The 21,437-nt window shown below is 54.6% G+C and overlaps 1 protein-coding gene across 1 annotated transcript in view; it reads right to left on the reverse strand.

The window, feature by feature from the left end:
* Positions 1–1,060: 1,060 nt before the first annotated feature.
* EFCAB8 (EF-hand calcium binding domain 8) overlaps positions 1,061–21,437 on the reverse strand; it is a 35,198-nt gene continuing 14,821 nt past the window's right edge. Inside the window, 14 exon segments of the mRNA XM_060123900.1 lie at positions 1,061–1,246; positions 5,384–5,588; positions 6,413–6,483; positions 7,250–7,477; positions 8,632–8,678; positions 8,681–8,741; positions 10,131–10,268; positions 11,656–11,807; positions 12,133–12,200; positions 15,886–16,016; positions 18,024–18,097; positions 20,048–20,172; positions 20,707–20,791; positions 21,012–21,117. Coding sequence (XP_059979883.1) covers positions 1,220–1,246; positions 5,384–5,588; positions 6,413–6,483; positions 7,250–7,477; positions 8,632–8,678; positions 8,681–8,741; positions 10,131–10,268; positions 11,656–11,807; positions 12,133–12,200; positions 15,886–16,016; positions 18,024–18,097; positions 20,048–20,172; positions 20,707–20,791; positions 21,012–21,117 — 1,518 coding nt within the window. The 3' untranslated portion in view covers positions 1,061–1,219.

The following is a 21,437-nucleotide window of genomic DNA, read 5'->3' on the forward strand; positions in this document are numbered from 1 at the left end:
TGGGGGCCTGGGGCAGGGGTAGGAACAAGAGAGCGGGGTGCAGAGGCAGAGAAAGGGGGCAACTGATGGGGCGAGGGGGGCTCTGGGGAAAAGTCAGGGAGCAAGGGCAAGAGGCGAGTGCAGACAGCAGGGACCCCTGGGGGTGCAGGCACAGGGGCAAGGACAGCCTGCTTTGGCACTGGAAAGTGCCCCTCCCCCAGCCCTCAAGTCTTGAGGGCAGGAACCCTCAGGGCCCTGAGAAGGCCCCTGCCCTCGCTGCACCGGGCTGAGGGGAAGGCTTATCCTTGCTACCTATAGTCAGGGAATCTTCCTGGTGGTGGTGGTACTCGAGCCAAGCTTTGTAGACAGGAAGGATCTGGCTCATCCAGGAGGGCCGATGAGGTCTAGGAACCCAGGGTGGGATGAGGAATCTGCTCTCCCCCACCCACCCACCCACCCAGCAAAGCCCTCACTGCATCTGCCACTTCTAGCCCAACATGACACCTGGCAACTGCTGGGCCTTCTCGGGTGACAGAGGCCAGGTGACCATCCAACTGGCCCAGAAGGTCTACCTGTCCAACCTGACACTGCAGCACATCCCCAAGACCATCTCACTGTCAGGCAGCCTGGACACTGCCCCCAAGGACTTCGTCATCTACGTGAGCATGCCCTGGCTGGGAGCGATGCTTAACTGAGGGAGGGGACAGCTCATAATGGCAGTATTCCAGGCACTGTGATAAACTGTCTGCACAATTCCCGAAGCCTGCAGGGGCTGGACCTTAAGGCTGGGAATGGCCAGGGTTGGGGTCAGATCACAGCCTTCAAGGAAAGGGGGTAAACAGTACTTTATTTCAACCCAAGCTTTTCAGAGCCAATTTAGTCTTCAGAGACCATTAAGCCCCCATTTTACGGATAAGAAAACTGGAGATTCAGAGAAAGGGCAGGGAAACATCAAACCCTGCAAGTCTATGGCAGAGTTAGAAGTGGATCCCTAACCTTCTGACTCCCAGTCCAATGCTCTTTCCTATTCATTACTCTGTGCTGCAATGGAACGGTGCCCAAAGAGGTAGGGAGCTCCCCATCCTGGGAGGTGTGCAAGTCTCGGCTAGGAGAAGGCAGCACCCTCTAGATGTCCTACCTGTGCCTGACACTTTCTTTGTGGTTCTGATTCTCCAGGGCATGGAAGTTTCCCCAAAGAAGGAGGTGTTTCTGGGAGCGTTCCAGTTTCAGCCAGAAAACATCATTCAGATGTTCCAGCTCCAGGTACCTGAGAAAAGCTGCCCACGTTGAGCACCTGATGAACACACACTGCGTGCAGGGCTTTACCCAGGGGCCCCCACTTCATCTCCCAGCAGCCCGAGGAGGTGCACAGTTGTCACTAACCCACTGACAGATGAGGAAACTGAGGCCCAGAGTGATAGAGCTACTGCCCAGGGCCTAGGGTAGGACCCTGAGGAGACCTATTCGCTTCCATTTCCCTGACCTGCCCAGGATCCCTCCCGTTGTGGTTCCTCCCAGGGACAGCAGGTGTTGAGCAGGTGGGGCCCGTCAGGCCAGGGTTGCTGGCCTCAAACTTAGAGTCTCCATACTGGGGGCCACATGATCAGCACCTGGTCCAACCACAGGTGCGGAAGCTGAGGCCTGGAGGGGAGGGAGTGGGGGACAGAAGCAGGACCAGAGGGTGGCTGCTGGAATGGCCCTGAGGCTCAGTGGGATGTCTAGGCTTGGGAATCAGGCTAACCCTGACCCAAATCCTGACCCAACCAAACGTTCTCTGTGATCTCAGGCCATTCCCTTTCTCTCTGGGCCTCAGTTTCCCCTGGTGTAATTCCCTGGTAGGTTGAGACCATCCAGTGAGATCTCACAGGCCAAGGCCCCCTTTTGCACTGGGCTCCATCCCCTCTGGGGAGGGTGCAAAAAGGGGAGGGCAAAGCACTTACAGAGCACCTACTGTGTGCCAGGTGCCAGTAAGCCATCTGGCCCCAAGATCTCATTTCATGCTTACGGCAACCCTGAGAAGCAGATATTACCGCTCCCTCTTACAGATGGGGAACTGAAGCCCAGAGAGGCCGTGGTTTGCCCAGGGTCCCGGAGCACGTACGTACTGTGCTGGGACGCATTCCTCATCACAGTCTATCTGTCCTCTGGCCTCATCCCCTTCCATCCCAGCCCCTGAGTAGCAACTTACTGTGTGGCTTTGGGACATTCTGCTCTCTGAGCCTCAGTTTCCCCACCTGAGGAAATGGAGGGTTCCCTTTCTCTCCCAAACACTCCTCTGGACAGGCCGGGTGGGGGCCTATGGCGAGCTGCCCCCCGTCTGTGACTCTTTTCTAGAACCACCCTCCCAGGACTTTTGGAGCAGTCAAGATGAAGATATCAAGCAACTGGGGGAACCCACGCTTCACCTGCCTATACCGAGTGCGTGTGCACGGCTCTGTGACCCCACCCAGAGAGCAGCCTAACTAGAGGCCCCACTCCAAGAGAGATTAAAGTTTATTCTTCACGCCCCCGGCCCAAGTCTGAGTGTCCTCTGGCCCCGAAAAGTGAGGGTGGGCTAGGGTTTGATGTCTGAAGCTCAGTTAGCAATTATCAATCATGTGCTGGGTACCCAGGCACCCTCACAGCAGCTCCATGAGTCCCCATTTCACAGATGGGGACAATGAAGTCTCCAAGCAAAAAAAAAATGACTTGCCAGAAGTCACAGCCAGCAAATGGCAGCACTAGGATTCAACCCCAGGCAGTCTGATGCCCATACATGACCCAGCTTCCTGGCTTCAAGTCAAGCTCTGCCCCTGACCTGAGTGTGACCTTGGGCAAGACCCAGCCCTCTCAGTCTCTCCATCTGTACAATGGGGACAGAATTATGGCTGTTGTATCAGATGATGTGGGAGATGAGAAATCCCACACTTGACCATCACAAGAGTGTTTCAGCATCACGGATCATTACGGAAATGCAAATGAAAACTACAATAAGATACCACTTCACACCCATTAGGATGGCTATCATCAAAAAAAAAAAACCAAAAAAACAAAAACCAGAAACAGTAAGTGTGGATGAGGATGCAGAGAAACTGGAACCCTTGTGCACTATTAGTGGGAAGGTGTGTACAGCCACTGTGGAAAACAGTAAGGCAGTTCACAAAAAAATTAAAAATAGAATCACCATATGACCCAGCAATCCTGCTTCTGGATATTTACCCAAAAGAACTGAAAGCAGGGTCTCAAAGAGATACTTGTACACCCATGTTCATAGTAGCATTATTCACAACAGCTGGAAGCAACCCAAGTGTTCATCAACAGATGAATGGATAAACAAAATGTGGCCTATACATATAATGGAATATTATTCAGTCTTAAAAAGGAAGGAAATTCCACAATATGCCATGACTTGGATGAACCTTGAGGACATTATGCTAAATAAAATAAGCCAGTCACAAAAAGACAAATACAGTATGATTCCACTTCTATAAGATACTTAGTCAACTTCATAGAGACAGAAAGTAGACAGGTTGCCAGTGGCTGGGGGAGGGGAGAATGGGGAGTTAGTGTTTACTGGGTACAGAATTTCAGTTTTACAAAATGGAAAGAACTGTGAAGATGGATGGTGGTGATGGTTACACCATATTATGAATGTATTTAATACCATTGAACTGTGCACTTTAAAAAGGTTAAGATGATAAGCTTTATGTTACATGTATTTTACCACAATTTTAAAACTTGAAAAAAATTATAAAATATCTGAAATCCTGTAAAGGAAAAACTCTGGGAAACTTTAGAAACATTGTAAGAAAATTCTATAAATTCTGATAGCGTGTTCCATGTCATCACTGTATACGATTAGAAATGCAGATGTAAATATTTTTTTGTTCCTGTTCCCTCAATCAGTCACTCATCCCTTATGTGCATAATCTTTGTCATAGCTGAGTCTCACCTGTTCTAGTATTTACTTAAGAGCTTATGGAAGTGCTAAAGCCAGTATCTACTGTGAGTGTCTATCACGGTTCCACCCATGGAGCTCTCAGCACAGAGCATGGCACACAGTAGGTGCTCTGTAAATGATGGGTAAATGATTACCAAGGTAAATGATCACTGTTAACCTCTGGCCCCAGGGGGGTGATAGGAGGTCCAGTACTCGGGGACGGGGTGACGCTGTGCTAGAAGCGGGCCGGCTGCTCAAGCCGCAAAGGGCACAGGGATGGAACCTGCAAGGGAGAGACTCCATACAGGCAGGGGGAGGCAGGTGGAGAGGCTGGCAAGGGTTCAGCTGGACATTAGGAGGGCGGATAAATCAGAAATACACTATCTCCTGGGAGAGCACCCTGGACAGGCCCTTGTCCTGCAGCAGAACCCATCCCTCTGGCCATCAGGCAGGCTCCTCACCAGCCCCTGGGAACCCTCCAGCACCCAGTCCCAGGGCCTGCCTCTAATGGTCTCCATGGTCAGGGTGGCTTCAAGGGGTCACCTCAACCTCCTGCCACTCCCTGCCCCCTCCCAGCAACCAGTGGACCTGGGAGCCATTCATATGCAACTTGGCATTATTTCCATAGTTTTTATGAGAACCGGCCTCGTTATTAACAAGAATGTTTTTTTTGTTTGTTTGTTTGTTTGCGGTACGCGGGCCTCTCACCGTTGTGGCCTCTCCCGTTGTGGAGCACAGGCTCCGGACGCGCAGGCTCAGCGGCCATGGCTCACGGGCCCAGCCGTTCCGCGGCATGTGGGATCTTCCCGGACCGGGGCACGAACCCGTGTCCCCTGCATCGGCAGGCGGACTCTCAACCACTGCACCACCAGGGAAGCCCTCCAAGTATTTCTGAGGTATTTTTTAATCTGAAGGGAAACTCCAAAGTGTAAAATAGATAAAAAGCTGAAGTGCTCTGGAGAAGCCGCTGTAATAGCCTCCAAGCATCTCTCCACAACATGTTTGGAAAACTACTGGACGGGGTGACCCCAAAGGCCCCTTCCAGCTTTAATCTGCAAAGATATGGTCATTCAGAGACTGTATGGCTTCCTAAGTCCTACCAAGAGCCCAGTGAGACCGGAGCAGTAAGCTGTAGTAGCGATGGGTCAGAAGTGAGCCACCTTCAAGGGGACAGTAATCTCGGGAGAACAGGACTAGCACCACCAGGCTCTGGAGTCAGACTGCCTGGATTTGGATCTATTACTTCTTGGCTGTGTGACCTTAGGCGAGATGCTTAACCTCTCTGTGCCTCAGTTTCCTCATCTGTCAAATGAGGATAATTATAAAAACTACCACCTACGTCCCTAGCTCCCAACCTCCTCCAGAACAAGCCACCACCATTCCCTCCACTTCCCAGGGTGTCCCCTACCCACCCCCAAGCCCTACGTGGTTCTGGCCCACAGCTGAGAGAGAAGGAAGACGACAGCTTGTTTCTGTTGACCTTACCCTCTTGGGCAGCGAGGGCAAGGGGCTCTGAGAGGCGTTGAAATGGAGGATGGGCCCGAACATGCTGATGTTCCAGAAGAGGATGTTCCCATTGTAGAAGGAGGTTCCAAGGAACTGGTTCTGGTACCTGGCCATGCTCAGGACATCCTCCGTGTGGAAGGTCTGCCAGTGTTAGCACAAGAGCACCGGCTTGGTCTTGTGGAACCTGCACACATGGCCAGAGGCAGAAGGGCTGAGAGCTCAGCCTTACTGGTCTCCTGGGAGACCCTCATGGCCTCTAGGATTTGGAGCGCTGACCCAGAGGAGGACACTCCAGAGGAGGTGTGGATCAGGGATGAAGCTCTGCCCTGCGACTGCATTTACTAAGCACCTATTATGTGCCTGCTATAAAGGTCCGGTCCTAGGGGCTTTATATACACTAGTCTTACAGATGTGCCCCATTCAGACACCTGAGTAAGGATTCAGGTTGAAAGAAGGGGAAACCATGGGCCTAGAAAAGCCCTCTGAAGAGGAAGGGACCCTGCACATGCTGTTCCCTCTGCCTGCAACGTCCCTCCTGTCCCTAGCCCCTCACTGCCTCACTGAGACCCCTCCTGCTCACTCTTCAGATCCCACTCCACCCGACATCCTCAGCTGACCCTTTTCTGACGGCCCCTGAGACTAGATCAGATTTCTGTCCCCTCCCCATAGAAACCTGTACTTTTTCTTTTTTCCATAGCACTCAACAGACTATCACAAATGAAGTTATTTGATTAGTGTCTGCCTCCCCCTGGGAGCTCCAGGAGGATGAAGACTCCATATGCTTGTTTATACCCGTCCCCAGCACCTAGTACAAAGCCTAGAACATATCGGCTGCATGGAGTGATGAATAAATGGACAGATGAGAAGGTGAAGCAACAGACATCACCCAGCACTAATTTCCTGCTTGGTGTTCCAACCACCAGCAAAGCTAGGAATGGAGGAACCCATCTGAAGTCAAGAGAGAACAGTTAGCTGCCCTCACCTCCCATGTGCACCCTGGCTACTCACGTGAAGTAAGTGATTCTCTTACTCCATCCGGTCACGTAGAACACTTTGTTCATACGGACGATCCCACTAATCTGTTGAAGTTGAAAGAAGACAGAACTCTAAGGTACCTCAGAGGAAATGGCTCCAGGCCCCAAATGTCTTCCTAATTATACCAAGCAAGAAATCAAAACTCCCCATAATGATGAGAATTCCCTAGAGGTGATACCACCATATTTTTTTCAGAGTGCTCTCACATCCCATTATCCATTTGATGGCCTTGGAGGGGGAAGATTGGGTAGGTATCCATGTCCCTCTTACAGGGGGATAGCAGGGAAACAGACAAGTGACTTGGCTAAGGTCAAACGACTGAGTGATAGGATCTGGACCAGTCCTCTAAATCCCCGGCTTCTCGGCCAAGTGCTCCTTCTGAGTTGGTTAAAGGACTGTGTCACAGGGGTTACTAACGGGCTCAAGTCCCAAAGTGGGACTGCTGGCTTTGCACTTTGCCACACCCACAGACCATCCCTATAACCCTGGCAGTCATTTCCCAAACAGGGGTACGGGTGGCTCTGAATCATGTGACCCCACTGCTAGCAATGCCATCCAAAGCTCTAAGAGGTAGGGTAAGAAGTGCTAACACACCAAAAGAGCAAGAGTAGCTAACATTTGTAGAACACCTATGAAGGACAGGCCCTGTTACCTGTCTTCATTTTTTGCACAAGGACACAAAGGGTCAGGCAGGCACGAGGCCAGGCAGTCTGTGTGCACAACCTTTCAGAGAGGCATGGACAACAGCATGTCTCAGGGTCACAGGAGCTGTGAGGGGCCCCCAGGCCCCAGCTGATGGACCAGACTGACCTCCATCTGGTCCGGGCTGGGGAAGGTCAGCAGGCATTCACCAGCGCTGGAGTTCCACATCTTCATGGCGCCATCACGCAGACCCGTGAGCAGGCACGCCTCTGGCTCATCCAGGGGCACGGCGGTCAGCTCCACACGCTGGTCGCCAGTCACGGAGAACCCCGTCATCCTTTTGCCCGTCACGACCTCCCACACGCTCACCACGCCGCTCAGGCAGCCACTCACCACCTGTGGGGGAGCACACAGACAGGGCTCCTGGAGAGGAGAGGGCCCCCGCTCCCAAGGGCAGCCTCCAGCTGGCGTGACTGCGGGTAGCTCCGCTGCCACTCTGTGTACCGAGAAGACAGGCGCTCTGGGCCCTCCTGCTGCGGGATAAGCCACTCTTGAAAACAGGCTTTCCTCGGCCCTGAGGCCCACGGCGGTGCAAACAGGCACAGTTTTTTCAGAAGGAACCAGTCTGGTGAAATCCCTTTTAACTCAGAAATGGCATTTATCAGAATCTATCCAGAGAAAATAATCTCTAATTCAGAAAAAAAATTTACTGCAAAGTCATTAATCACGGGGGATAGAAAAAAACAACAGGAAATACACTAACTGTCCCCTAAGTAGGGAAATGTTGAGTAAAGGTACATCATTCCACCTAAGGCGACAACTATTACAATGAAACAGTAACAGGTGAGCCTACTTCAGACCAACCTTCCTGATGAGAACATCTAGAAAAGCTGGGGAAGGGGGATTTTTTTGAAACTGCTGGAAGGCACTGAAGAGCCCTAAGGTATGAGGGGTGGTGGTGCCAGGGGTCCAAATGAGAGGGAAACCCAAAGAGGTGAGCTCTGGCCTCGCGCAACCAAGGCCATGCTGCAGCAGACGCAGTGGGGCCAGGAAAGGGGTCCCAGTGGCAGTGGGCAGAGGGCCCAGGAGCCCTTTCTGTCCCCACACTTCAGAATCCACATTCCCAGTTGCCCTGCCCAATGCAGAGATCTCTACTCAGGACCAGGGGGCTGTCCACAGCCTGGGCCTCCCTCCCCTCCCACGATGGACAGTGCTGAACCAGGGCTTCCCTGGAAATGGCCCCCAGGAGCAGCACCCACACCCACCCAGGGAGCCTCGAAGAGCAGCTCACACCTTGTGTTCCATCTCACACTGTATAAAGAAGGCTGCCTGTCCAGAACTGACCTGGGGCAGTAGCCAGGGGTGCACAGGCTCACAGGAGTTTGGTGACCTGCTGACCACGTGGTGGAGCTCCTATCTTACCCGGGGTGACCCCTCTGCAGGGTTGCTGCTCGCCCACCTCCCACTGTCCTGCACCACCACCCAAGCTATGAGCGTCCTGCCCCACCCCACCCCCTGCTGGCCTCAGAGACGAGCTGCTGACCATTTACCTGCTTGAAAACCTTGCTGTAGAGGATGGCGCACAGGGGCTGTAAGTCGTGGTCTTCTCCTCTGCTCTCCCAGGCCCCTGCGTCTCCAGGTACCCTTTTAGGACGCCAATCTACAGGTGAGGAGGGGCAGACAGTTGGGCAGTCAGAAGGGGCCTGCCCTCAGTGATGTGCCCCAGGGAGAAACTTCCAGTAACCTGAGACATCAAGATATCCTCAACTACACACAGGCTTGCTGATAGCTCACCCCAACTCCATGGCCCCCACTTCCTGAGATCAGGGCTCCCAAAGCCTCGTGTTCCCACAAGATCAAAATCCAAGTCCAAGGTCCCTTTTATAACTTCTGAAAAGCATAAAGCCTCAATCTGGTGTCCCCTCATCCAGGAAGCCTTCCCTGACTACCTCTGCCTCAGGCTAGGCTAAGGATCCTTTCTCTGTGCTCGATGAAGCACCTGGCACACATCTCCATCATAACACACAGCATTTTCTACTAAAGTTATGTGTTCTCCTACTACCCCATAAGTTCCTTGAGGGATGGGACAGTGCCTAATTAACATATTCTCTGCTCCTGACAAAGAGCAGAGGGCTGATAATGTGTGATGATTTGAAATGAACTTCAAAGGTCTATTTAATTCAACAAATGCTGGCAGCCAGTCTGACACTCAGCAGAGACGAAGGAACCCACCAACTCTCTTCTCAAGAAAAACCTGCCACCTGGGAGAGCCAGCCAAGGGCACAAGGACAGCGTGTGTGTCACCGGCCAACAGAGGGAAGGAGGTCTCAGTGGGGCTTCCCCTTCCTCCCAACCACAAGTGACACCCTCACCTCCCTTTCTAGATAGAACCTCCCCCTCTACTGGCTGCTGATTGTCCTTGCAGTCCCCTCAGCTCCCATCTTGTCACAGGTCCCCCTGTCACCCTGGACGGTCAGCCCCTTTTGTGCTTCTCCCAGGCTGTCCTGTCCTCCAGAGCCGGGACAGACCTCACATGGGCACCAGCTAAGTCATGGTTCATAGACGGTGTTCACGCCAGGTCCCTCCAGGCTCTCTCCTTCAGAGGGGCTGCTCGGGGGTGGGCCCTGCCCTCCTGGGCTTCACGATTTGGCAGGAGGGACAGGCATGTAACCACGACAGGACAGAGTTATAAGGGCCGTGATCAAGGGGAGGCAGGGGAGCTTGGAGCGGTGGGGGCGGGCGGGGTCTTCTAAGCCAGCCCGGGCCTCAAGGTGGGCTTTGAGGAGAGTCTGGGGGAAGCACGGGTCAGGAGGACAGCAGCGTAGAGGGTGACCACTGAGGGCCTAGAAACAGTCCCCCAGGAAATCCCAGGAGACGAGAGCTTTGAGGACCAGGCCACAGAGTCCAGCAGCTTTGTCCTCATGGCACGAAGCAGTCTCAGGACTGACGGGATGTGACCACCCCTCGGTGTCCCATGGGACTGCAGAACGCGGCTGCAGCCCCTCCCCTCTGGGTGCAGACATGGTCCCACCTCCCTCTCGTGCAGCGCTGAGTAGGTGCTACAGGTGAGGCTGTCGTCATCCTTGTGGAAGTATGCGCTGGTGATGGGGCAGTGTCCCAGGGCAAAATGCTTCCCGCAGAAGGACTGGAGGCATTCATGGTCCTGCATGTCCCGCACGCGAATATTCTGCGGGGGTGAGAAACAGGCAAAGAGGCCAAGAGTGGGTTCTCGGGGGTGCAGCTGGCACCTGAGGCCTTGGGGTTCTCCTGGGAGCGGGGCCAGGGCACCCAGTGCAAGCACTTCCAAGACACACCCACCACGCTAAGTGACTGCCATGGATCACAGCCCTATGACAGACGCTGTGCTTATGCTCAAAGGAGGAAACCGAGGCACGCCTCCTGCCCAGCCTCCCCCAGGGTCTCTGCCCTGCTCGAGCAGCTGCTGCTCATCGGCTGAGGATGAAGACCTCACAGGCAGCACTTGCCCCTGCAGACCCTCACTAGCTCCCACCGCAGCCTCCCTCGAGTAAAGCCAGGCAGGGCACAGAAAGAGCTGCCAACATCGTTGCCCAAAAGGCTCACCTGTCCCCCTCAACCTCCTCCCAGGTTGAAGAAGTGTCCCCAGAGGGGCCCCGTGCAAGTCCCTCCAGGACACTCCTCACTCGGGGCGCCAGCAGCAAGCTGGACACAGCATGGGCGTGGAGTCCACAGACTGCCGTCCACACCGTGGCTCTGCCCATCGCTGCCCATGAAGGTTTGGGCAAGTCTACTTCTGTCCCCGACCCCCCCAGCCTCGGAGCCTTCATCAGAGGTGCCGATGCCCAGCTCCCAGCGCTGCCAAGAGAATTCCAGACAGTACCAAGTGTGGGGACGTGTGGGCAGCGTGGCCTGGTGAACCAGGGCCCTGCCAGCTCCTGATCTACTGAGTCCCAGAAGACACAGACTTGTCCCCTGAAGGAGGGCACCTGGAACCATTGGCCTGCGTCCCCCAGCAGGTGGGGAGAGACCCTAAACCCACAGCTCAGAGGAGCAGAGGAGCGGGCCTGATCAGGGGAACCCCGGGCATTTGAAAAAGGTCTAGTCAGGCCCTGCAGCCAGGGCAGCCAAGCAGTGGTCACTGGGAGAGCTGAGAGGAGCAAGCTTGGGTCTGTGGGGAGGGAAAGGCTCACATCTGTTGTACACCTACTATGCGCCAGACATTCCTCTGCTCTTTCACCAGCAGCTCTTCTCTAAACCACTCAACACCCATTCTCTGGATGAGGAGACTGAGACCCCGTAAAGGGAAAGGCCCTGCCCAACTCTGGTGGGCTGCTCAGAGCTGGGCTCAGGACCCTATGGGGGTGGTCAGAGACCCACAGCCCCTTCATGGTGCCACCTGGGGTACCTGCCTCTAGGCCTCAGGCCAGGGTGGGACCATGGACAGGGAGGTCACCCCATTGCCCTGGGCCTCAGGCTCCTGCCAACTGCCAGCCAGCTCCCTGGCTGGCTGAGCTCGATCGTTCTCCCTGGGCCAGCATCTCTGCCGGGGAACAGGAGCTAGTGGCGGGCGTCAGGGCCGAGCTCCCTGAGGACACCCTGTCCTTGGAGATGCTGAGGAGGATGCTGCTGTGCTTGCTGTTCACGAGAGTGTGTGTCACCGAGGTCTCATGCCCCTTCATCAGCCACACAGGCTTCTTCGAGAAGAAGGGGTTCCACAGGCGGATGAGGGGGTCATGGCCACCAGCCACTGAAGTTGAAAACCGGGTATCAGCCACTGGGGGCCTGCGCTGGGACCTTGCCCTGGGGCCAGGCCTCGGACTCCAGCCAGGCTCGGCAGGTGGGGGGCGTTGCTATGATCCATCCCTCTGCCCCTCTCGTCCCGCCCCCTCTGCCACCATGCCAAGCAAGCCCCTGTCACCACTCCACCCCAGGTGCCCAGGGGCGGGGACCAGAGTGGCTGGCGGCAGACGCTGCAGGGCCTCCGCCTCCGCTCTGGTGGGCCCCACCTCCCCAGCAGCCCTCACCCTAGTTCTGCCAGACCAGCAGCCTCACGTGATACAAACGTTACTTACCCAGGACACTCTTTTCTGGGCAGTAATCAAAGCAAAGAATCCCTTTTCTTAAATTCAGCACTGAAAACCTACAACAGCACAGGGGGAAGGCTGTGACCGGAGGCCTCGGAGAGCCTCTGAGGCTGGGGTGTGGAGGAGCTAGAGGCAGGGCCGCCGGGAGGCCAGGGAGAAGTCACCACGTCTCCACCCAAGGAGAGAGCGGCCCCCAGAACCCTGCCCTGGGCTCACCCTGCCCCCAAGGCAGGGCCAGCACCACCAGCAGAGCGGCAGCCCCCGCTCAGCCCGAAACCAGCAGTACCTGGAGGAGACGCCCACCTCTCGCCTGCACAGGAAGGCGAAAGCAGCCGCGGAGCAGGAGCAACTCCCGCAGCTGCACCATGCTCGCCTCGCTCCAAGGGCGAACCTAACTCGATCTGCACCTTCACTATACTATACATGGGTGGGAGACGGCTGTCCTCCCACCCATGACACAGACCAAAAGGTGGAAGGGGATCCCCCAAAGGCTAGGGGAAGAGAACAAGGTGTCCCTGCTACGTGCTGGTCCCTGTGCTGGGTGCTGTCTTGTGAGTCACCTGGACCCCTCACACAACCCTGAAGACTGTCACGAGCCCTGTGCCGTGATGAGGACACAGAAGGAAATTAAGGAGCTTGCCCAAGGTCCCACGGCTGGCAAGGTGGGGGGTGTCAGTGTTCAGACCCAGGGTGGGCGTGGCAGGGAGAGGCAGTAGGCTCAGGAACCAGAGCTCCAGGACAGGAAACGGTGTAGCAGGGCTGGAGGCCCGGGGGATGGGAGTTGGGGAGCCAGGAGGCCGTCAGGGTGCTCAGGAGGGCCAGGGGACCCAGGCAGGGCTTCTGGGAAGATCAGGGGAAAGGTCAGGCCCAACAGCCCTCACAGGCCCCAGAGCCCTGGGAGCTCTGTGCCTTGCGTGTGCTATTCCCTCACATCCACACATCCTGCCCCGCCAGCTCTTTCCACTCAAACTCTCCCTTCAAAACTCAACTCCAAGGCCTCTAACGCAGCATGCTCTCCACTGAACTTGCCCCTGAACTGCACCTCTGCTACTCCCCAGGGAACTAAGCTTGGTTATCACCCTAGAGGCTCCCTCTCCTGCGCTCTCATTATTCACCTGGGCCCCAAATCCTCTTTGTTCACATCCCACCACAGCCCAGGGCCCCTTCGTTTCTGCATCAGCCTCCCAGGAGGGCCTCTTAACCTCCCGCCTTGCTCCCACTCCCCTGTGCTCCCCACTCCACAGCCAGAAGGATTCCTCTAAAAGTCAAAACTTCACCAAAAAACCCTAGTCAGGGAACTAAGATCCTGAATGACGTGCCATGCAGCCAAAAGAAAAAAGAACATTAGAAAACTTCAAGAAGAGCATACCAAACACCTGTATTGTCAAACCAGATAAGTCTCCCTCCATGCTTATGTGTGCAGAGAAATGTTCTGGAAGAACAGTCACAGAACGTTACTAGAAATCATTTCAGCCTGATTCACCCATTTATTCAACAAAGATTTCCTGGCTCCTATGCCCTTCCAGGATGACCAGAGGCGCAGGCAGGATGCCCCTGCCTTCACTGGAGCTTTTCTTCTAGAGGAAAGCAGCCTGTGAAAGTAAAGGAACACAGGGACAGGGAGACGGACATGTACACATCATGGCAAGTCCTGCAGGGAAATAAGCAGGTGGCTTTGACAGGACAGCTGGCTGGAGGAGACCAGGTCTCTGCACAGATGGCTGCTGTGCAGAGAAGGGACTGGAAGGTCAAAGGGGACGCAGGGAAGAGGTCTACAAGGCCACTCCAGAGGCAGAATTTGGGTTGGCAGTGCCAGGCCCCACCTGCAGAGGCTACGCCCCAAGAGGGCATCACCAGAACAAGAGACCAGCCAGCAGTCAATGGTGCCACCTGCTGGCCAGTGTGTGTACTTCATACAGACAAGAAAGAAGTGGGTGTGTGCTCATGTGTATAACTATATTCTACAACCCACCCCTAAAATATATCTCAAATCTCTCCATCTCCATGCCAGGCAGACTCCAGACCACCATCACATGTAGTCTGGATTATTACAATGGCATCCTCACTGGTGTCCCTATCTCCCCTCCTGCCCACATACGTACATTCCACTTGCAATAGAGCAGCCAGAAGGATGCTCCCACACACCAGAGCACACCATTCCTCAGCTCAGAACCATCCTAGAACCTTGTCTATATCTGATTTCAAATAATCGTAAAAAGATATTTTTGAGACACTTGGGTGAAGATTAACTTGGACTAGTACTAGTGATATTAAAGCATTATACTATTTCTCTACTTTTGTGTGTTTAAAAATCTTTCATAATAAAAATGTTTAAAAAACAAAAACAAACAAAAAAACAGGCAGAGAGGAGCAATGCAAAGGCTTGGGGGCAGGAACACATGTGAGCCACAAGGGGGCCCCCTGTGGCTGGAGTGAGAAGGTGGCAGGCAGACCAAGGAGCCTGTCATAGCCTCCTGCCCTTGAGACCCAATAAAACAAGAAGCTGAAAGACATATCACAGACATGAGGTAATACTCCCACCAAAGCAGAGAGATGGACCTCAGCAAACCAGCTCCAAGCAAAATCCCACCACACCGCCCCACTCAAAGCACAAAAACCAAGACAGAAGATTCCCCACCGCCACAGGCATACACACCCCTCCTCCAACCTGCAGTTAGTTCCAGGACTTGGGGATTGGATAAGGGAACGGGGAGAAAAGCCCACAGGATTCCGGCTTTATTTATAGTGCTTGAATTTTTTACATATGTACGTATACCTGTGTGACTAACAGGTGAGTTTTTTTTTTTTAGCCGCACCACTCATCATGCGTGGTCTTAGTTACCTGACCAGGGATTGAACCCTCGAGCCCAGCAGTGAAAGTGCAGAGTCCTAACCACTGGACCACCAGGGAATTCCCAACAGCTGATTTTAAAAAATAAAAAAGACAGAAGCTGAAAAGATGCCCCCTGGGGTAGAGGAATCTAGAATGAAGGAAATAGATTAGAACCATCTCCAAAGAATTAATGTGGTCAACTAGTGAACGCATGCTATGTACAACACTCACTCATGTAAGCCCTGAGGTAAGTGAAGGGCTATTATCACCCCCTTTTACAGACAAGAAAACTGAGGCTCACAGAGGTGAAGCAACTCACATTCATTCCTTCATTCAGAAAACATTTTTCTGACTGTATCCTTACACTATGTGCTACCTTCTGTGCTGAGTTTTGTGTATAAATTGGTGGATAACAGAGGCCTCATATTTTTGCTGCTGGTGCCAATGCCAGAATGATTAAAACCAGATTCCATAAAAGTTCTTATCACAGGGAAAAAAAATGCGCAACTGTGTGTGGTGATAGATGTTAACTAGACTTGTGATCATTTCACAATATACACAAACATCAAATCGTTATGTTATACGTCTTAATATAAACTTAATATAATGTTATATGTCAATTTTCAAAACTGACAACCTCAATTTAAAAAAAAACAGACTCCAGAGCCCATATTCTAACCACCACACCTCACTGTTGGCCCACAGGACACACAGTGCTTCCTTGGACCCAGCATGATCCACGGGACACTGTATTACTGCCCACAGGAGATGCCACTGTCCCGGAGGCAGGTCCCCTCTCAGGAGGGATGGCCACCTGTGGCTGAAGTGAAGCCAGAGTCCCGGGGTCACTGTCACCACCCACCCCCTCCCAGCCCCACCACCTCTGCCTGGAGACAGGTGCTCCTTACTTGAGGCTCTCTGGGACTTCGGGCGACAATATGGTCAGCACCAGAGAGGACTTGTCGATGGCTGAACAGGAAGCCACCAGGTTCAGCTGGGGGATAAACTTGACCTGTTGACACCAGTTGGGGTGGAGAGCCTGGGAAGAGAGCAGTGGTGGTGGGAGACCCAACCCAAGGATGGTCATCCAGGCCCAGCCACCAGACGGGCTGGAGGGGCCAAAAGATCCCCAAGTCTATGCCCCTCTAGTTATCACAGCTCTGACAAAGTGCTCCAGCCCCACAGTCCAAGCCCAGGTCATGTGATCAGGGGTGTGTGGCCACCATTTATCAGTGGAACAGGTTACAAGCACTGAAATCTGCTGTCAGGTGAACTCTCGCTTATAAGTTAGAGGACAGGCAAGGTCTGGCCCATCCTAATGCCACTGTCTGTGGCCCCATGCCAAGGTGGGAGGGAGGATGGATCCAAGCCCGCCTAGTCCACAGTCGCTGTCATCCACGGGGCGGCCACCATGGGTGAGCCTGCGCTTCCCGGCCCCACCGCTGTCCGTGTTTGTTGGGAAGTGGTTTGCAGTGAGCAAGGATGTTATCTGGTACAAGTTGGGCGAGATTGGGACTTCCCCGAGACTGGGACTTCCCTGGCGGGCCAGTGGTTAAGACTCTGCGCTCCCACTGCCAGGGCCCGGGTTCGATCCCTGGTCAGGGAACTAAGATCCCGCAAGCCGCGTGGTGTAGCGAAAAAAAAATAAAGGCTGGGACCCACAGGTCAAGGGCATGGCCTGGCTGGACAGGCTCCGTGTTCTGGCCCAGTGCTTGGCCTCCCAATCTGGAGATTTTCCTCTCCAAGACAAGAATGGAGGCGAGGTGAGCTGGGTTTTGCATGAGCTGTTTCACCAAGTGTCTGTCGTGGTGAAGGCTGGAGGATGATTTGATCACCAATGGCCAATGACGTAATCAATCATGCCTGTGTAATGAAGCCTCCATAACAACCCAAAAGGTGGGGTTCTGAGAGCTTCTGGGCAGGACAACATGTGGAGGTGCAGGGAGAGTGGAGACCGGACAGGGCATGGAAGCTCCGTGCCCCTTCCACATACCTTGCCATCCTCATCTCTTCCATCTGGCTGTTCCTAAGTTATATTCTTTTCTAATAAACCAGTGATCTAGTAAAGTAAAACGTTTCTCTGAGTTCTGAGCTGTTCTAGCAAATTAATCGAACCCAAGGAGGGGGTCGTGGAAACCTCTGATTAATGCCAGTGGGTCAGAAGCACAGGTAACAACCTGAACTTGGGATTGGCATCTGAAGGGGAGGGCAGTCTTGTGGGACCCTTAAACTGCGGGATCTGACGCTATCTTGGGGTAAACAGTGTCAGAATTGAGTTGAATTGTAGGACACCCAGCTCGTGTCAGAGAATCGCGTGGAGATGTGGGGAAAACACACATGCTGTAATGGGTGTCAGAATCCTATAAGCACTGCAGGTGAAGGGGTGAAGGCAGAGGCTGATGGAGCAGGGCTGTTCCAGGCTGGCTGGCTGGGGACCCAAGGGAAGTAGAGGGAGGTGTACAGTATGTGGGGGGAGAGCACAGCAGCCTGAAGGAACAGCATGTGTCAAGGCCCTGAGGTGGGAAAGGGCTTCGTGTTCAGAGAACAGCCAGGTTGCTGGCGTCTCTGTGTCAGAGAAAGGAGGAGAAAGGTAGAAAGCGAGACTGGGAACAAGCCAGGGGCCAGGTCCGCTCGTGTCCTGATGGTCGTGGGGAGCACTTGAGATTTTGTGCAAGACAAGAGAGCTACTGGGGGATTTTGAGCAGAGGAGTGACATGACTGTACTTCTAGCTCAGGATTCCTGAGGCTGCTGAACGGAGAAAGCACTGCATAGAGAAAGGACGTGGGGAAACGGCGAGAAGCCGCTGCAGCCACCCAGGAGGGCCGGTGCCTGAGCAATGAAGGCGGTGAGAGAGACCAGTCACACCTGGGATGGTTTGGCTTCTGCACAAAGAGCGGACGGGATCCAGCAGCTGCCTCCACCCCATCCCCAGAGACCAAGCCCCAAGGCCAGAGACCGAAGGGCAGATCCACCTGCTGCATTTTTGTTTTTTTACCTGTGTACAGCTAATTACTATGGTTACAGCCAAGGAAAGATCCCACTTACCCTCAGCCGGTAACTTCTATACATAGGGGACTTCTCATTTAAGAGCTTCCGTGTGGAAACATCGGTCCAGTGATCTGATAGGGGAGAAAATCAAGGCCCATGTCACCAGCTCTCCTCGTTTGTAGAACAAGCAAGACCTCAGAAGACCCCTTGAGTTGGTTTGCAACTCCCATGCACCCCAAAAGGCTTTCCCATCCAAACGTTCACTCAAGCCTCCCTGTGTCCTGGTAAGTTCAGTGGGGTGAACTCGGCACCCAGAAAACAGACCGGGGCCAATAAACACTGCTGCCCAGAGTCCCCCTGCCAGCTCCTAGCAGAGCTGGAACCAGATTTCAGGGCTCCTCACTCTCCCCAACTGGTTGAGTCTCCATTAGGGAGCTCTGACTCTGCTGGAGTGGAGAATGAACTGAGATCCTGGGCTCTTATTCATTCTGAAAATAATCATTTGGGAGTTTGCAATCATGCTTCAAACTACTGAATACATGCCCCCCCTTGTCTGGCAAATACAAGTTCCAAGAAGAAGTTGCACGCATGCGTCGTAAAGCAAGCGTGTCTGGCGCAGTAAGCACAGCCTTGCCCTCCCACTTTTCTCTCCTTCCACCTTCTAACAAATCCATGAACTGACTGTGCTTACCCCATTTGAATAAGGGAACTGAGGCACAGAGAGGTTAAGCAACTGGATCTAGGTCATACAGAGCTGGTCTGTCCAGCCCCTCCCAAGTCAGCATGCTGCTGGGCCCCCCTTCCTGTTTGTCCCCAGCCTTCAGTCAGCATGTGGCATGGAGGGACTCCCATCCAACACTCTAGCCTCATCTGCCTCCCCTCCAATTTCCTGTCCACCACTCAGCTCAAAGACCACCAACTCCTGTGCCAATTCCCAGGGTGGCACAGAACGACCACGGTGGGTTGGGTCAGGGCAGGTCGGGCACCAGGGGCAGAGGCAGACGAGACAGGACACAGCAGGGTGCCAGCCCCCTGCTGCGTCCAGGGCAGGATCCACCTTCTGTCCGGCCAGCGGCGGATGCTGCCCCAACAAGCTGGGCAGGAGGTGTCACTGAGGCCTGGGGGCCCCTGGAGCCCCTGCTCAGAAACTCTGGCTAGAAGCCCAAGTGGCCATTCTGGAGTCCTGGATGGAGAGGAGTCAGTGTCCCTGGGGGCTGGGGCCCCCTCCAGATGGATGCGGAGCGGCCTGGAGGTCTGACACTGCAGGTCGAAGGCTCGATCCCGGGCAGGGTCCAGTTCAGATATGTCCCCGACAGCCCCAGGCCCCGAGGCCTCGGGATCTCGTGCCCCTAGGCAGAGCAGCCCCAGACAGCATCCTCCAGCATTCAGTCGGTTTGGGATACAGCCTAGCAAGTGGTTCAAGTGCAGGCTCTGGCGCAGACTGCCTGCCTCAGATCTCAGCCACGCTTAGCCACTGTGGGGCCAGTGTAAGCGCTTCTCCCCCAAACCCCCTGCTCCTCCTCCCTTAACAGGCTGTGACGACAGCAGCCCCTCCTGGCAGCAGGCGGGAACTGCAGGCGGTGACTGCCCAAAGCGCTCAGCATCCAAGGGCTCCGCAAGTGTCCCTGTGCTGATTCACGCTGCTCGTGCGGAGTCGGGCCTTCCTCCAGGCGCTGCGAGGAAGCGCAGCCTCCTGGGCAGCCTCTCCGCCCCACCCCAACACCCACCCACAGGCAGCTCCCAGCCAAGGAGAGCAGAACCCTCCTCACGCCATGGAGGAAGCTAGCGCCACCTCCCCAGGGCCCAGAGCGGGTCACATAGCTGCCACAGGTTCTTTCTTCCTGGTACGAGGAGGGTCCTGAAGCGCCCCCACCTCCGTCCCGGCCCTCACGTGCACTACTTCCCACCTCCAGAGAGATTGCCCATCTCCCCAGCCCCGTCCCGTGTCCTGCTGTCACGCCATCACCCCATCTCCCACAGGCGGCTCTGAGCTGAGCATGTGGGTGCACCGCCTTCCCAGGGACTCTCGAACCGGGAAGCAGGGAGGGGAAGGAGCTCCCAGGGCCATCTCCCTCCGCTACCCCATCTGGAGGTCCTGGGGAGGATTCAGGGGTTGAACAGCCCATGGGTCACATCGTTGGAGGTGAAGATGATGACATTGCCTTTGGTGTCCCCATAGCAGAACACAGCCCTGTGATAGTCAGACCTGGGAAAAGAAGGAGACAGAAGAGGCCACGGAGCTGGCTGGGTGTGTCCAGTGCAACCCTCCGCCCCTCGCCAGCCTCCAAGGCCCTTCTCCACCTTGGGAGCGAGGGCAGATGCCACACAACTTTCCAGCCTTGACCTCAACAGCTGACAAACGTGGGCCCAGCCGCCCAGATCCAGACCGTTGGTGAACCAGGTCCAAGAGAAATCAGCACTTTTTTTTAACCAGAATAAATGAATCCCTGGTCCTTCAGCTGCTCTTGGTCAAGTCACCCTACTGATGGACCATGATGTTCCCAGAGACACAGCGGGACAGGCTGGGTTTGATGGCTGACTTGGTGAAAGGAAGAGGGGCCGACAACAACTCCGAGGTCTGAGTGACCATGAAAGGGGACCCAAGAGAGAAGCAGCTTGAGGGGAAGAGGACACAGGCACAGAGGGTGGGGATCTTTCCAGTGCTGCTTCCAGAGAGGCTTTCTGGGGGTCCCAGCCCCACTGCTGCCAAGTCCCTGCCCCGGTCTCCCAGGAGACTCACCAGTAGTTCAAGGTCAGGACGCAACTGTCCAGATCGATGAAGGTGAAGGCCCGGACACATTTACGGTTACTGATATCAAAGAACTCTGGGGAAGAGACAGAAGGGGAGGCACACATGAACCCAAACCCATGTCCCAGGCCTCAGGAGTCTCTGGTGACAGTGAGAAGCCTCACTACTCACCACCCAGCAATACTCCCAGGGGACTCTAATTCATGCTCACAGTTGGCTGGGTGACAGGGCTCTCCAAGTGCAAATGCATGGCTTCCAGTGGCCAGGCACCGGCCTGGGGAACCTCGGGGACTCACCTATCTTCTGGTCGGTCGACGCTATCGCAACCAGGTTCACGTTGTGCAGACACACCATGTCGATGACCCACATCTGCTGGTTGTGGAGCGGATGGATCTGGTAAAGCTGCCAGAGGGAGAGCAGAAGAGACCTGGGCTGGGGAGGCTCCCCGGGAGAGCACGCCAGGAGCACAGCCTCCCCGCAAACCCTCTCCTGCCACCCAAGCCCCTGGAGCCAGGCACAGACCTGGTGTGGAGCCCAGCCTTACCACCAACTACGAACGGTGGGGTCTTGGCTAAACTCCCTGACCTCTCTGAGTCTCAGTTTCCGTATCTGTAAAATGAGCTTAAAGAACACTCATCCTCACAACCCTTTAGGGAGTTTGACAAGCTCATCAAGTTTTAAATGTGCATAGTTTGTGATCCCAGGATCCATTCCAAGAGGCA

Source organism: Lagenorhynchus albirostris, chromosome 15 (genome assembly GCF_949774975.1).
Source record: "Lagenorhynchus albirostris chromosome 15, mLagAlb1.1, whole genome shotgun sequence".
Classification (NCBI taxonomy): Eukaryota; Metazoa; Chordata; class Mammalia; order Artiodactyla; family Delphinidae; genus Lagenorhynchus; species Lagenorhynchus albirostris.